This window comes from Copadichromis virginalis, linkage group LG9, assembly GCF_057382275.1.
Source record: "Copadichromis virginalis isolate Kocher_CV1m ecotype Utaka linkage group LG9, C_Virginalis_male_GT1.1, whole genome shotgun sequence".
Classification (NCBI taxonomy): Eukaryota; Metazoa; Chordata; class Actinopteri; order Cichliformes; family Cichlidae; genus Copadichromis; species Copadichromis virginalis.
In genome coordinates, this window is record NC_140626.1 from 960,510 (window position 1) to 975,703 (window position 15,194).

At 40.1% G+C, this 15,194-nt stretch overlaps 1 protein-coding gene across 1 annotated transcript; it reads right to left on the reverse strand.

Moving 5' to 3' along the window:
• Window positions 1-2,515: 2,515 nt before the first annotated feature.
• Window positions 2,516-15,142, reverse strand: LOC146701058 (DNA polymerase alpha catalytic subunit-like). Its single transcript, XM_085469283.1, has 11 exons — window positions 15,044-15,142; window positions 14,216-14,305; window positions 13,998-14,114; window positions 13,713-13,888; window positions 13,413-13,542; window positions 9,693-9,812; window positions 9,503-9,593; window positions 9,286-9,410; window positions 9,011-9,160; window positions 6,088-6,210; window positions 2,516-2,581 (listed from the first exon to the last, which is right to left on the reverse strand). Exons 1-11 carry the CDS (start codon window positions 15,140-15,142, stop codon window positions 2,516-2,518), a joined length of 1,287 nt encoding a protein of 428 aa, XP_085325409.1.
• Window positions 15,143-15,194: the final 52 nt, after the last annotated feature.

Consider the following 15,194-nt stretch of genomic DNA (forward strand, 5'->3'; position numbering starts at 1 on the left):
CTGCGCTCGACAGTGCAGCCTAGGCAGAGTAGTCGAACACAGATTCACTGAGCGCTCAACACAGACAGCATCGTCAGAAGGAAAATTGATAAAATAAATTACAAATGTTGTATTGTTCGATACATATGCGTACCGAACCGAAAGCACTGTATCGAACGGTTCAATATCGATACGAATATCATTGCACCCCTAACTAAAAGCTAACACTATAAATAAATTCAACTCACTCCACAGGGTAAATAGTAATGCTCTTTTTGGGGGTCAGTCACTATAATTATTGATGATTTAGTATTGTTATTATGAATTATTTACTACTATTATTAATACTAATTATTACTCAGTATGGCTGCCATTGATTTAGAACAAAGTCACTAAAATGAATTTTAAAAACTTGTGCTACTGAAGTTAAGCTTTTTTAAAATGTTAAAAGCTGCGTTTGAAAAGACTCAAAATGTGGTTCTTCTTTATGTAAAATTTAAATAGCTGCTCACTCATAAAACATGTTTATGTGGGAACAAAATCCATAGAATAAATAATTCTGAGGGAAAACAAACCCTTATTTAGTTTATTAGTATTTATATAGAACTTTTCAAAATAAAGTTATAAAGTAAACAAATAAATTCAAATGCACGCCAGATGAATCCATTATCAATTATAATCTCTGCCATAAGCTCATTCTCACATGGCCTCATTAGCAGGTGTTACGAAGTCGCCGTTTAAACTCTGAGCCCCTGCGCGGTCCACCGTCCGCCCTCACAGACACGCTATTGATGCCAGAATAGCAGCGCTGCTCCCATGTGACTATTTGTTAAGTCCACTCCTATCAAGAGAAAAGCCCACTCTTTAAAAGGACTACAGGATCATGGAAACATCGCAGCCCTCATTTCCCCAAACGCACCGGCGGAGTAGGCAGGCTTATGTATTCTTATGTCTAATTCAGGGAAATGTAAAAATGACCACTGTGATTCTGAAACCCTCAATGAAAGAAATGAGGGCAACAGTATTTACTCACATGACATCAGAGCATGCAGTCTGACAGATGCGACCACAAATGAGACGTGATAGGTTGGTTCAGGTATTTCTGTGTCTAATTCTGGGAACTGATTTGTGATTCTTGAGACAAGAGAGATGATACAGAAGCAGAACAAGGGACACCAGGGGCAACAATATTTACTTAGACTTCATTACGAGCACATGCACCCTTGCACACACGTACGTACGGGAGAGGGTTTAACCTAAACCAAACTCTGACCTCTCTGCACCCTCAGCTCCGTTACAGAAGCCAGCTTCTATCTTCACTCTGCATGCCAGCCAATAATGTCAACTACGAGCTCCTGTCAGGCTGTTTTTAAACACAAGGACAGAGACTCAATTACAGCAGAATGGCTTTTAGGAGTCACCCTCCATCCGGAGAGACACACACCTGCTAATGGTTGTCAGATTTGCAGGCAAAAGGGTCAAAGGTCAAACCAATCTGCGATCCGCAACAATAAGCAGCTTCCCTCGGCCTGCGCTGTGAACATCACTCGATTAGGACGACGTAAACACACCATCATGCAAGAGAAGCAGGCCAAACTAAACAATTGAGAATTTTAAAAAGCGAGCTTCTGATTTCATAAACACAAATTAAATTCAAGTACAGACTCTTTGCCATTTCAAGTGACTAGAAACATTAACAATAACACAGGTCAACAAAGGAAAAATCATGTAGTTGTTCTAAACCTGCAGCTGATTCGTCATCCCTAAGCAGGTTTGCGGAAACCTTTCCCCCCCCAAATTAAAATCTCCTCATTTAGTGGATGAATTCGGAGATCCAGCAGCCTGTGGCCAAAAAAAATCTTTCTGGTGTGACAGATGCATTTATCAACCCATTAACAAAAAATAAATAAATAAAATTAAAAACGAAATAATCACATGTGTGCAAGCTGTCTGTCTGTGTCATACAACCATTTCTCTGCACCCAAATGCTCTCTGGCGAACATACAAAAGAACCCAAAATAACGCTGAGGGAGTGAGGGGGACATCAATCTGTGGAGGACCCTTGACTGTGTAATTCTAAACCTTCACCTTCCTCTTAATACCCATCATCCCCCCCTTTAATACCCACACATACCAGGACAGAACAGGGCCACAACAAATGGTCCCGACAAAGGGCAGAGTTCGGCCAGTAGCACTTGTGCACGCACACACAGATGGGTAGTAGTAACACACACACACACACACACACACACACACACACACACACACACACGATAGATGACATACCCAAGGAAGACGCACAAGAATCAGGAGGAGATGTAAGTGGGGGGCTTTCCCCTCCTAAGTTGGCAAATTTGATCAGAAGGTCCACAGCCAAGGGTCTGTCAACCCCCATCTAAGCCCAGGGCTGAGACACTGCCGTGGCCTGCAGCCTGAGCCATCCGGCCACACTGGGGGGTTAGGCCTCATTTTAAAACGAGAGCGAGAGAAAGATGAGAGCCGGGCCAATCAATAAATACAGAGAACACATGAACATTCACTCTGGACACTCATCCAAACAGATGAAGGGAACGCAGGGGCGCGAGAGGAGGGTGGATTTACACTGTGGACAGAGTGGTGATCAGTGTACATGTTACAATTACAAAAATAAAAAGCCTCCTAAATCATGAGATGAAAGTGGAGTGCAAATGTGACGATTAAAATGGGGGTGGGAGTGCAAATGGCAATGCCCACAAATACACTAGAAATCCAGTTATAAATGCCAGCTGGCTTTTCTGGCTCGCTGCAGTCGGAAACTACCGAGAACTACTCGGCTTGCCTCCTGTTAACTTTAGGACTCTGTACAATTCAGTAAAACAGACACATTTGGTTCGTACTACTGCTGATCTGCTGCTTTTCCTTGACGAGCATACGATGCTCAAGTGCTGGAAAAACTGTCCTACAAAAATCCTATTTTAGATGCTATAAGATTTATACACACACACACACACTTATATACAAGTAAAACTGACAAAAAGTAAATTTCAAAGAATATCTTCCACAGCATGTTGCCTTATTATCAGCAGGCTGGTGCTGAAGCCACGCGCTCTCCAAACACACAAGCTGCTATATAAATAGAGTTGTGGTAGGATCATAGATACAAAGTAAACAAAACACTAAGATTGTGTGAAGTGGGATCTCCTGCTTCATCAGCAAGCCGAGGTACGTGTGTGTACACCGCACACTGACTGATGACCTTTTTGACGCACGTCTCTCTGTAGTGTACTGAAGTCCTACATCCAATTTGCTTACAGCCTCCTCGCCACACAGGACAACTTGAGAAGTTTTAGAAAACTTTGGAGGAAATTTTAGTTTCCAACAAACCTGCAAAGCATCTGAATCACTATTAGTATAAACACTCAGCTGACACATTATTAAGTACACCTTGATAAACCCAATGCAGTCTAATGAGACATACCACCAGTATAACCTTCTGTATAAAGGCTTATAATGTTCAGCAACTGTGTAAGGATAACTGTAGAGTAGTAAGGTATTTGATCCTGGCAAATGTATTTGTGTCACATTGTGATGCTTGGAGGTTGACTTCATACTTGGGTGGCTGTAGCTCAGGATGTAGGGACTTTACTAACTGAAAGGTGGGCCGTTCAATGCCTGGCTGCTCCCATCTGCATGTCTAAGTAAGATACAGAACCTCAAGTTGCTCCTCTGATGCGTTCATGAAAATGTGAATGTTAGAAAGCACCACTTAGGAAGAAAAAAGTGCTGGGGTGACTGAGGCGTGTTGTATAAAACGCTTTGAGTAGAGTAGAAAAGCGCTACATAAGAACAAGCCCATTTACCGCTGAACATACTAATTAGAGTAATAATTATTAATAATACTAATTAAGGAATAATCATTTCATTGAGGAGTAACTGCAACAGATAATCAGGTAAAAATCAGGTAACCAAGCGACTCTTCAATAACAGTAATTTATGTTTTTATGCTTTATTTTGATAGGACGGGTGGAAGAAGCCTGGGGCAGACGCGCATGACTCGCACCAGGCCTCGAGGACAGTTCGATATTCCGTGGCAAACGGGTCAGTCGACCAAACCTAATCTACACCCTGCCCTCTTCTCAACACTGAGGATACAGCCATCTACACAAAGTACCACAAACAGTATTAAATATGGGCATAGCTTCAGGATAAAAAACAAAAATAAAAATAAACCTGCATTTGAAATGAAAACACTCTTCAAGGCTTCAGAAACCAATCGCTGTAGCTACCTCCATCTTTTATACTGACCGTAACAAGGACTCGCCACCGTCAGTGTGAGCTCCATATGGGGGCAAAAGAGTCCCAGATTCAGATATAGATTGGGATGATGTCTGCTCAGCTCTTAATGGTAATCCTGTTAACATGCTATGGATAATGGGCAACAAAAATGCTCCATTTCTGTGCGGACATGATGAAAATGTTTTGTTCATGAAGCACAAAAAACAAAAACAAAACATCTTTTATATACACATCAGTTGTTGTTAGACTTTTTCAAAAGCAAGGACAATTTCACATCCTTCCAGTCCCACCATTACAAAAGAGCTCCAGCTGCATCATTTTACTGTTACACCACTTATGCTTCACAGGTTTTTAATACAGCCTTGGTTAGATATGTATAATCCCATTATGTATGATGCGAACTCCCTTTTGCTTCAGGGACATTGGACATCAGTATCTGTATTCTCAATGTACCCAATCGAATCTGTTCTAGTGAAACCTTCTTACTTCCAGGCACCAGCAGAGTGATCAGCTTGAAGGTGTAGCATATAACTATCTTAATGTGACTCACTAATGGTGACATCTGTGTCAGCATTTTCTCCAACTAAATTTGGATTTCTGGCCCTCCTGTGATAAATAACTTTGAGGTTTCAGTTTTTATACAACAAATAAATCAACAAGAAAGGTTGTGAAAATAGCTGCTAGCTGTAAGTCTATTCCACATGATTAAATTAGGGCTTCTAAATCTAGCAACACGGGCAAGAGCAAAGCCTTCGAATAATGGAAATCTAGTCTACTCCTTACACGAGAATGGTGATGCTTCCCGGATTATGTAAAGCAAGCAGGAGGTACAAATGTAAATGAACCCATCTACCTCAGGCTGTTGATAAATACGAACTACAAGATATAAGCGGTGAAGTGTTGAGGGACAGAAACTCCCACCTGCAGCAGCAAATCCAATACACAACTTTAACAATGTAGCTCTGTCAGCTGAACAACAAGCATGACTGGAGGCCCAAACGGACTGACAAAATAACAAACACGCACAGTGAGTTACTGCCCTGCCCTCTATTAGGGAGCACAATGAGTGTGTAAGGGGATCTTAATGAAGGACTCCCCTGAGGCAAAGCCTGATGCCTCTGCTGAGGACTTGTACTGTTAGAGCTCATTAAATGAACATGAGTACTACCACTGACATAGTGGGAGAGTGTGAGTGTGTGTGTGCTCGTGTGTGTGTGTGGGGTGTTCAGTTACAATACCAGCTTTAGCTGTTTATGTCATGCAGTACACATGCATCTTTGCACCAATTTATTGAGCGTGCATGCCACTGTCATTCCATTTGTGTGTTGAAAGAAGTGCTTACACAATGAGACTTTAAATGGAGAGTGTTAGATTCAAGAGTGCCCGTGGCATTCTGTTCTTGGAAAATACTTGCATAGTGTCACTGATATCACCGAAAATAAGGAAAGTCTCTTATTCTGACTAAATGAAATTGAAGATGTAATCATATTTGGGAGACAGAAAAGGGCACAGGGTGTGGGAGAAACAAAGACATTTGTAGAAACAAATGTGAGTCAGGATAAAGCAGAAAACAAATGACAAGTCAAAGAAAATAGGCCAGAGTAAGGAGTGTTGCACAGTGCTGAATATAATGTAGCAGTGCCCTCTTGTGGATGAACGTTGGACTGTTCTTTACACTTTTCAAAAGAAAGTAGGATAAACTTGTATTTAATCAGTCTCAGTGTATTTGGTGCCTTTTATAGATCCAGATACTGCTCTAAAAACAAAGCTTTACAGCTAAAACGCTCGAGGTCCACATAGCCTTTAAAGTCAGCAGTGTGTTTGTGTACTCACCTCCCTACCCTTGTGTGTAACCAGGGCAGCAAGTGGCTTGGCGTAAAAGCGGCTGTAGCTGAATCCCAGGCAACCGTACATACTGTTAGCAGTCAGCTTCAGAGCCTTCTGACGGATGTCGTACTGAGGGACAAAAATATTCCAATGGGAAAACCGGCTAAAATGAGTGCAGCGCAGCAAAATATTCAACAACAGATTTAATTAATCCGATATGATATGGTGTGGCGCTTTCCATCAGTCTCATCTAAGTTTCTGCCATTTCTTAGGTACACTGTTTTATACACTGCACTGATTTTTATATATTATTACATATTGTTTTTCATTTATTGAGTATGTGTGCAACTTTAGCCGTCTTTCCATTAGTACCTACTCGGATCGACTTGCCAGGGCTTGACTCGGATAGTCTGGTTTTGCATAACAATTGAATACCACCCAATGTGCTTGGTTGTTGTTATAGCAACACGTCTGAGCATCCCGTGACGTAATTAGTATGCGACACGAACGCTATAACAAAGGTGGACATCGAGGCGACGATAAACCTGCTGCTCCGTCTGTGACTTTTCGTCCGACTTGGGGACCACGGCGTTGTTTCTTGTAGCCATTTCCCTCGTTGCTGGGGTGGTTTTGAATTTCGTAAACAAGACGCCACTGATTGGCTGATCAGTGGCGTCTTGTTTACAAGTCTGATGACGTCACATTTCAGTACCTGCTCGTAGGGCTGCTCGATTATGGCAAAAATGATAATCACGATTATTTTCACTGAAATTGAGATCACGATTATTTGACGATATTTATTTAACCCTTTAAGACCTACTATGGAACCAAGTCCACCAGAGCTTATATTATTTTTATTTTTTTTTTACATGCTGTAGTGCCATTTGTGGGAGCATTTCAAGTTGCTATACATCAATACAACTGTTATAGCCCATATTTTAATAATATGTATGCATTAAGTCCATAGTAATTACATAAATTGCAAAAAAGTGCAATAAACTACAAAAAAAATTGAAAATCGCTTTTGTTTTGTTTACATATATTTCTACTTGGAGAAATTTAAGAGGTTTATCCCTCAAAACTTTAAATACAATAAAGTTGCAAAAAATAGTTTCCCACCACAGGAAGTTTATTTTGAGTGTCTTCATAGTTTTATTTTGGAGATACACCAATTTTTATATACTGCAGGAAAAACAAAAAACAATCCTATGATGCAAATTTGCAAAGAAAACAGCATGTGCCTCATTTCACTGTGGGAAGTGTTACGAACAGCTGATAGGAACGGCAAAGCGTGTTTCTGGAATATTATGTTTTTGTTCCTGCAAGCGCTTTTTATGCAATTTTTGCAAAGCTTTATGTGGAAGGAAACCGTGACCGAGGACAAGCTGATGGCATAAGATGTAAGTACAACTCCTCCGGTTTCATATGCAAAACAAATTATTGCGCTAGCTTACACGGTTCAGGTTCTACAGGGATTTAAAAATAGTTACGCAAAACGGAGCGTGCTGCTCTGACCGGCTTTAAAGGGTTAACAATGACTTTAAAAAAATAATATAAAATAGTGTGCAACACCACTGAAGTTTTTTTTTTTTAAACTCTCTTTTCAACCAACGGCAGTCACTCTCCAAATAACTTCTGCTTAGCTTTCCGAGCTTCCCTCGGGTCTTCTTAATCAGCGGTCTCCAACCTTTTTTGCGCCACGGACCGGTTTATGCCCGACAATCCGGTTGTTCAGTCTGACGTCACTAGCCGTGTCTGGGTCTAAACTCCGCTGCAGGTCCATATATCAAACGATCACTATGGCATTACTGAGAGTTGAAAAACTGTCTAAAGTCTTTCATCTTTAATAAAATGATCAGCGTTCTGCTCTACCAGGTGTAACAATTGAGTTTAACATCCAGGCATCCATGAAAACGGAATTTATGACATTTAACGGAGTTAGAAGTTAGCAGGGAGTTAGCTCGCTAGCTTCTATCTAAATACAATATAGCATGTCCTGACTGCGGGGTTTTGGAAACAAATTAAAACGTACAGCTCTGCTATCACTTCCAGCATAAATGAAGACAGAAAACTAAACAGCAGTGACGTTTGTAGGGTTACTGAAGTTGGGCTAGCTGGTATATAATGATGTGCTACGTGACCGCTAGCGACACAGCTATGTTAGCATAATATAAACAAGCTAACTTTTTTCCACTCGATAAAAGTTAACGTGAGTGTTCTCGGTGGTCAGGAACAAATGTAATCGCATGGCAGGATGCTGTAAAAGGACCAAACTTCAGCCAGGAGAACAACTGAGATAATCCATCCACAATACGAGGTTAGTCATTCATATACTGCTGCATGGGCTGGGCTGTAGTTACATCCTAAGGTTTTAAAAACTGAGCTTAAATAAATGATTAGCGGTAATAAAAGCCGAGGGAGGTCAACAGTGATCACTGACTGTTTTAGGAGCTTTTTGAGATCAAATAGAAGAAAATACATAACATTAAACATGTTAACAACACAAAAGCCATATTAAACGCAGACTACTTTAGACCCGGAAGTAGGATTCGTCGCGTCATCACTGAACAACCGGATATTTTCACGGACCGGCCTTTAAGGTGTCGCGGATAAATGAGGGAGGGGCTAATAATCGGCTCAGTCATTTTTAATGATCGTTGAAAGCCCAGATCGTAATCGTGATTAAAATTCGATTAATTGAGCAGCCCTACCTGCTCGGATCGCTTTGGAGCCCTTGTCAGAGCAGGGGGTACCAGGTACTATGACCTAATGGAAAACCGTGGTGAGTCGATCCGAGTAGGTACCAATGGAAAAAAGACTTTTCATTCACGAAAGACGTCACATGCAATAACAATAAAGCTTCTCTGTTCTATTCTGACACCAGCTCACAAATACCACCCCTACCGCTAGTGTGTGTTCACGTGTGTACCTGCAGGTAGAGATCTGGGTTGATGTCTTGCTGTTTCATGAGCCCTTTGACCTGCTTACGCCGTTCAACCAGCTTCCTGATTTCCTTGGGCAGGATTCCCATTTCTAGGTTAGGATCTGGAATCTCGGGAATTTCCTCTGGGTCATCCACCTGTTGCCATGAAAGCACAAGTCAAAAGTGTGTAAATGAATTGAATCTCGAATCCGAAGCATTTAGCATTAACGTAGCTGGACAACAGGCTCAACCTATAAACACAACTTGTTTTTGAACACTACCTCTTTCTTCTTCTGGGAGTTCTGAGCCTCCCTCTGCACGGTGGTGAAGCAGATGTTGAACTCTTGGATGATTGAAGGATACAGACTGTTGAAGTCAAGCAGCAGCACAAACTTATCATAGAAACCTAAAAATGAGAAGAAGAGAGTTAAAATAATTGCGTAAACATGAAAAAACAAGGTGAGTAAATACATTTTTTTAGACATGCCCAGTGCTTACCAACTTTAGGATCCAGCACCAAACCTCCAGCATAGGCTGCCTTCTTCTTCCTCTTGCCTTTGCCTGCATCCACATCATCTTCGCCTTCAGCCTGGAAAAAAAAGAAAAAAATAGAAGGAGCTTTATTTCAATTAACTAATTTGGAAAAAACAAAAATTCAGCTGCGTGTGTTATTTGGCTGCATCTTCACCGTCTCGAGCTGTGCTTTTTTGAAAGAAGGTTTGTCAGGGACGATGTAGTCTTTCTCGTGGAAGGCATGAAGCAGCAGGAACTCGTTCCTCTCAGAGCGGCCTCCCATCAGAGTACGAGACTGCAGAGACAAAGCAGGGAGAAAAACTCATTTTCCAGGACATTTTCTGTCACATACGGCGATTAGAGCTTCCAGAACAAGATGTCAAAAAAGGATTTTTTTTTTTTTGCCTCAAAGAAAATGGGAAAACATGTTGGTTTGGACTTGAAACAAGTCGGTTAAAAACACGAATGAATGAAGGCAGAAGTTTGAAAGAATAATAGTTTTGTGAAGTAAAACTGATGTCTTTGTCAGACAAGTGTGAGTGGATTGTGACAGCATTTTTAGTTGTTTTTACTGATATCAGCATTATAAAAATTTTAAAAAGTAGATAAAAGATTGGAGAAAAACCCGTCAACCCATGTTACGAGTGCTGACATTGTATAATCTGCCCACCAGAGGGCACACTGCAACTTCCCTGTTGGAAACACACACATTTGGACCGAAGAGCTGATCCAAGCAGAGCTCAGTAAAACGGAAATGAGTAAATAAACAAGTAAAAATAACAAACGTTGGGAGTGGGAAGTCTGTTTACTGTATTGTGTGTCCAAAAGACAAAAGGAAAAAAAAATTATATATTAGCCGATAAATTCGAATGTCATATTTTTAATCGCTCTTAAAAAAAAGCTAAAATATTGGATATCAGTTGGTCTATAGTCACTGTAAATCTGCCTCAACTCAATAATCAGAAAGGCAGAAAGACTACGGTGTGATCGCCCTGAAATACATGTTTGCTATTTTAGCTGAATCAAGCTGGATACCAAAGGTCATGTAATTCTGTTATTGGTACTAAATGCTAAATTTATGATATCAAGAAACTCGTAAAAAATGAATTAATTGAAAACTCAGTGAAACAGTTATCATTTCCAACACAAATATGTAAAACTGTAGCTCCTGAAACCAACTGCTTTAAAATACGACCCTACAATTAAATTTTATGCTTTTTGAAATGAGCACTCTGTTTGAATAAAGCTGCTTTCAACATCTCACCTGTTGCCTTTGCAGAAAATACCAAGATACAGAAAGCACATGACAATCCAGCATAAAAATATCAACATCTTACCCAGCCCACAGCACACAGCCCTGACATTAACGCCATGCAGACTCATAACGATACAGCTTAAATGACTGTGGCTCTTCCCATACAGTGCTACTGACATGACCCACTTCAGTAGCTTATCTAATTTTGGTGTTTTTTGTCCATAAAGCCAGCGTCACCTTCAGCCTGCTTACTAAATAATTATCTGCATTTGTCTTGATGCACGCTCAATCATATACTGTAGGTAAGGAAATCTCAAAAAAGTTGATTGTTTATCTTGACTGTGTTTTCAGTGGGAGAAACGCTTCAACACTCATCCAAGTGATTTCTACAGATCAGTCTTGAGGTCTTCTATCAGTGGTGCTGGGTTCATTCATTATGCAAATGCATTGTTTATAAGGTTGGAGAAACCTGCAGTCAGCTGAAACTGAAGATGAACAGAATCATCTTTTTGGAAATTGGCTGAATTGCATCACTTTTAAAAATATGGAGTCCAAGGAATAAACAATAAGTGTGGAAACTTGTGTGAGAAACCTAAAACCAAAATGTCAGATGATGATATTGCTATTGTGGCTTAGACTTGTTATGCTTTTCTTGATCAGCTGAGAGAGACTGCATTACTAGAACCCTTACTTCAGTGTCTCGGTGAAGTTAAATCCCGGTTGGCCTCAAACTTCCTTAACTTCAATGAGAACAAAACCGAAGTGATAATTTTTGGACCAAGTGGCAATCCCAGCACCTCCCATTTTAACCTGCACAGTCTTTAGCCTTTTATTAAATTGCATGCCAAAAATATTGGGGTTATATTTGACAGCAATTTCACCTTTGAAAAACAGATTAGCTCAGTTGTACAGTGGTCTTTCTTCAAACTGAGGCTGTTATCTAAGGTGAGATCATTTTTTGGCGATTCATGCTTTTATTACATCCCAGCTGCACTAATGCAACTCCGCTGGAGTTAGCCAGACCTGCCTGACAAGACTGCAGTTGGTCCAGAATGCTGCAGCTCATCTTCTGACACGTACTAAAAGATGTGAACATATTTCCCCGGTGCTTGCCTCTCTTCATTGGCTCCCTCACCACTTCAGAATTACTTTAAAAAATTTTTTATTGTTGACTTACAAAGCCCTGAATGGACAGGCTCCCAGGTATTTGTCTGACCTCTTGCAGCCTTATGCACCCTTTAGGTCTCTTAGATCAAGGGGTCTTTTGCTTTTAGCCATACCGAGGTCGAGGCTGGTTCACAGAGGCGATCGAGCATTTGCAATCGTAGCGCCCAAGCTGTGGATTAATTTACCCCTACACATCAGACAGGCTCCTGCTGTCAATCTTTTTCAATCTTATCTTAAAAAACATTTTTATTTACTGGCTTTTAATACAGCATGAGAGTTATTTGTTAATTCATATTTGATGTTTGATATCAATATTATAGGTTATTTTAATAGGTATTTTGTATTCTTGTACAGCACTTTGGTCAATGTTCCTGTTATAATTAACCCTTTAAGACCTACCATAGAACCAAGTCCGCCAGAGCTTATATTATATTTTTACATGCTGTGTAGCCATTTTTGGGAGCATTTCAAGTTGCTATACATCAATACAACCATTATAGCCCAAACTTTAATAATATGTCTGCATTAGGTGCATAGTAATTACATAAATTGCAAAAAAGTGCAATAAACTACAAAAAAATTGAAAATCGTTTTTGTTTTTTTAACATATATTTCTAGTTAGAGAAATTTAAGAGGCTTATCCCTCAAAACTGTAAATACAAAAAAGTTGCACAAACTAGTTTCCCACCACAGGAAATTTATTTTGAGTGTCTTCATAGTTTTATTTTTGAAATACACCAATTTTTATATACTGCAGGAAAAACGAAAATAAATATTATAGTGCAAATTTGCAAAATAACAGCATATGCATCAAAATAAACTATTTCCAGCAGTGCAATATGAGTCCTAAGCATCCCAAAAACGACACAGAAAGTCATAAACTCAAACATAACTTTTTAAAACACAAGTATAGGCTCATAAGGCCCCGATCGTAAAAAAACTACATTTCCGCAAAATGACGTCACTTCCGGTTTCGGGCAGGTCATGCGGTCATGTGATAGTTCGCGCTGATGGACGTAGGAAGTGTTACAAACAGCTGATCGGATCGGCGAAGCGTGTTTCTGGAATATCATGTTTTTGTTGCTGCAAGTGATTTTTATGCAGTTTTTGCAAAGCTATATGTGGAAGGAAACTGTGACCGAGGACAAGCTGATGGCATAAGATGTAAGTACAACTCCTCCGGTTTCATATGCAAAAAAAATTATTGCGCTAGCTTACGTGGTTGCAGTGCTACCGGGATTTAAAAATAGTTATGCAAAATGGAGCGTGCCCGCTCCGATCGGCTGTAAAGGGTTAAATGTGCTATATGAATAAATAAAATAATAAATAAATAATTATAAGTATGTGACTAATTGACTGTTAATACTCTGGTATGCTGCATACTGTCAATTTGAGTTTTGTGGCTCAGCCAAACTATAAGATCATTGTGCATGTTAAATTATGTTAAAGAAAGAGCAGCATTGTCGGCATTACCATGACGTTTCCAGCAATACTGGTGATCTGCAGGGCGAGTGGCAGCACGTTGAGCTCACACATGATCAGGAGGATCAACTTGGCGTCTGTCCATGTCAACTCCAACAGGTACAGGAGGTGAGGAGAGTCACTGACACACATATTCATATATATATATATTAATGTACACATATTATTTCCCACATTGATTTGTGAGCGAAGAAATAACATGTAGAAACTTTATAGATGAATAATACAAAAGAAATGACTTGTACTTCTTATCCTGTGTTTTTGGTGAAATTACCCTTTACATGCATTTACCTGTAGAGGTTTTTAATGTCTTCTTGTGGGACTGTGATTCTTTCCGTCTTCAGCACCTGAGCAGTGAGTTCAGTCAGATGATAACTTTTACAGCGAATCAGCTCTTTGGCTGAGATCTCCACGTCACAAACCAGACGGCCACAGGTGGCGTTCTTCTCTGCAAAGGCACTACGACCCTGCGGATTCAAAAGCACCAGCACGACAGAACATAAAGCTTCTTTTTTTCTTTTTTCTTTCTTTCTAGTACATTTGAAGAAAACATTCTCAGCAAATTTGTTTCCTTACCCCTAATTTGGGCATATTGGACCTCCTGAGGCGTCCAATTTTTGACCAATGGGGAACCTTACACACATTGATGCGCTGGAGAAGAACTTCCAAGTCAAATCCAAAGATGTCATGACCCTACAGAAAACAAACATGTACAGTGTTTTTAGCCAGAGACAAAACAATAACTTTAAACCCAATTAAAAATCATTATCACAATCTCAACGTCTCCTACTCACCACCAGCACATCAGGGTCAATCTTGTGCATCTTGGCCAGGAAGAAGCCGAGCAGAGTCCTCTCTGTAGAAGCGATCTCCACCTTCCCATTCTAACAGAGAGAGTCACACCGTCAGTGTCTTCACTAAAATACAGCACCCTGCTTCTTCTATTCAAGTTCCATGTAAAGCAGCAAAATTAACTGAATTTTAATCACATTCACTATTTTGGCTTCCCAGACTTCAATGAGTGATACTGGAAATGCGTGCTACACAAATAAAACAAAAATCAAATCAAGCGCTCCCTAAATAACCACGGATACGCTTGTGTTTGCCAGTCACAGCTGTTCCCTGCATTGTGCAGAATGAAATTTCCTAAACGCGCTCAATAGCAGCGATGCGCTACTGATAACAGACCATCGATAGAAAAATAAAAAATTAAAACAAATAACTGGCACAGCAGAAGGTGAAGCTTGTTCTAGTAAAGTCCAGTATGATGAATGGAGCAAAAACAAGAGGAACTCCAATGCTTGCTAATATGAATTGTCAAAATCAACTAAGACATCCGTAAGTGTCCAATGAACATGGTGATTAACAAAAGGAAAACTGTTAACATGCTGGACAAAAAAGAAGCATGTTGCACCCCGTTGTGCAAATATTCGTCCGAAGTGACCTGTACTGTATATTAACAGAGGAAAAATAGACAGGAATGTCCCACAGGCAGAGTACGGACAACATCCAGAAGATGATGAATCCCAGATTTGTGCACTAAACGTTAGTATGCATGTTTAAAGCTGCAGTTTATGAATGAGTGCCAACACGCTGAGGTTTACATCTGGATACGCGCTCACCTTCTTTCTCACAGCCTCGTTGAAATCATAAGGAAAGATGCAGTCAGCTGGTCTACTGATAACTGAGAAGACAAATAATAAAATGACAAGCCCACTCATTTAGTCTTTGGTTTTACTTCTTAAATGACATTTTGTTTTACACGTTAAGGCT

Coding starts and splice junctions, on each gene's coding strand:
- LOC146701058 (XM_085469283.1), bottom strand. CDS start 15,142: ATGAGTGGGCTTGTCATTTTATTATTTGTCTTCTCAGTTATCAGTAGA. Junction 14,115..14,215: donor TTGACCCTGATGTGCTGGTG/GTGAGTAGGAGA, acceptor TGTTTTCTGTAG/GGTCATGACATCTTTGGATT. Junction 9,411..9,502: donor GGTGCTGGATCCTAAAGTTG/GTAAGCACTGGG, acceptor TCTCATTTTTAG/GTTTCTATGATAAGTTTGTG.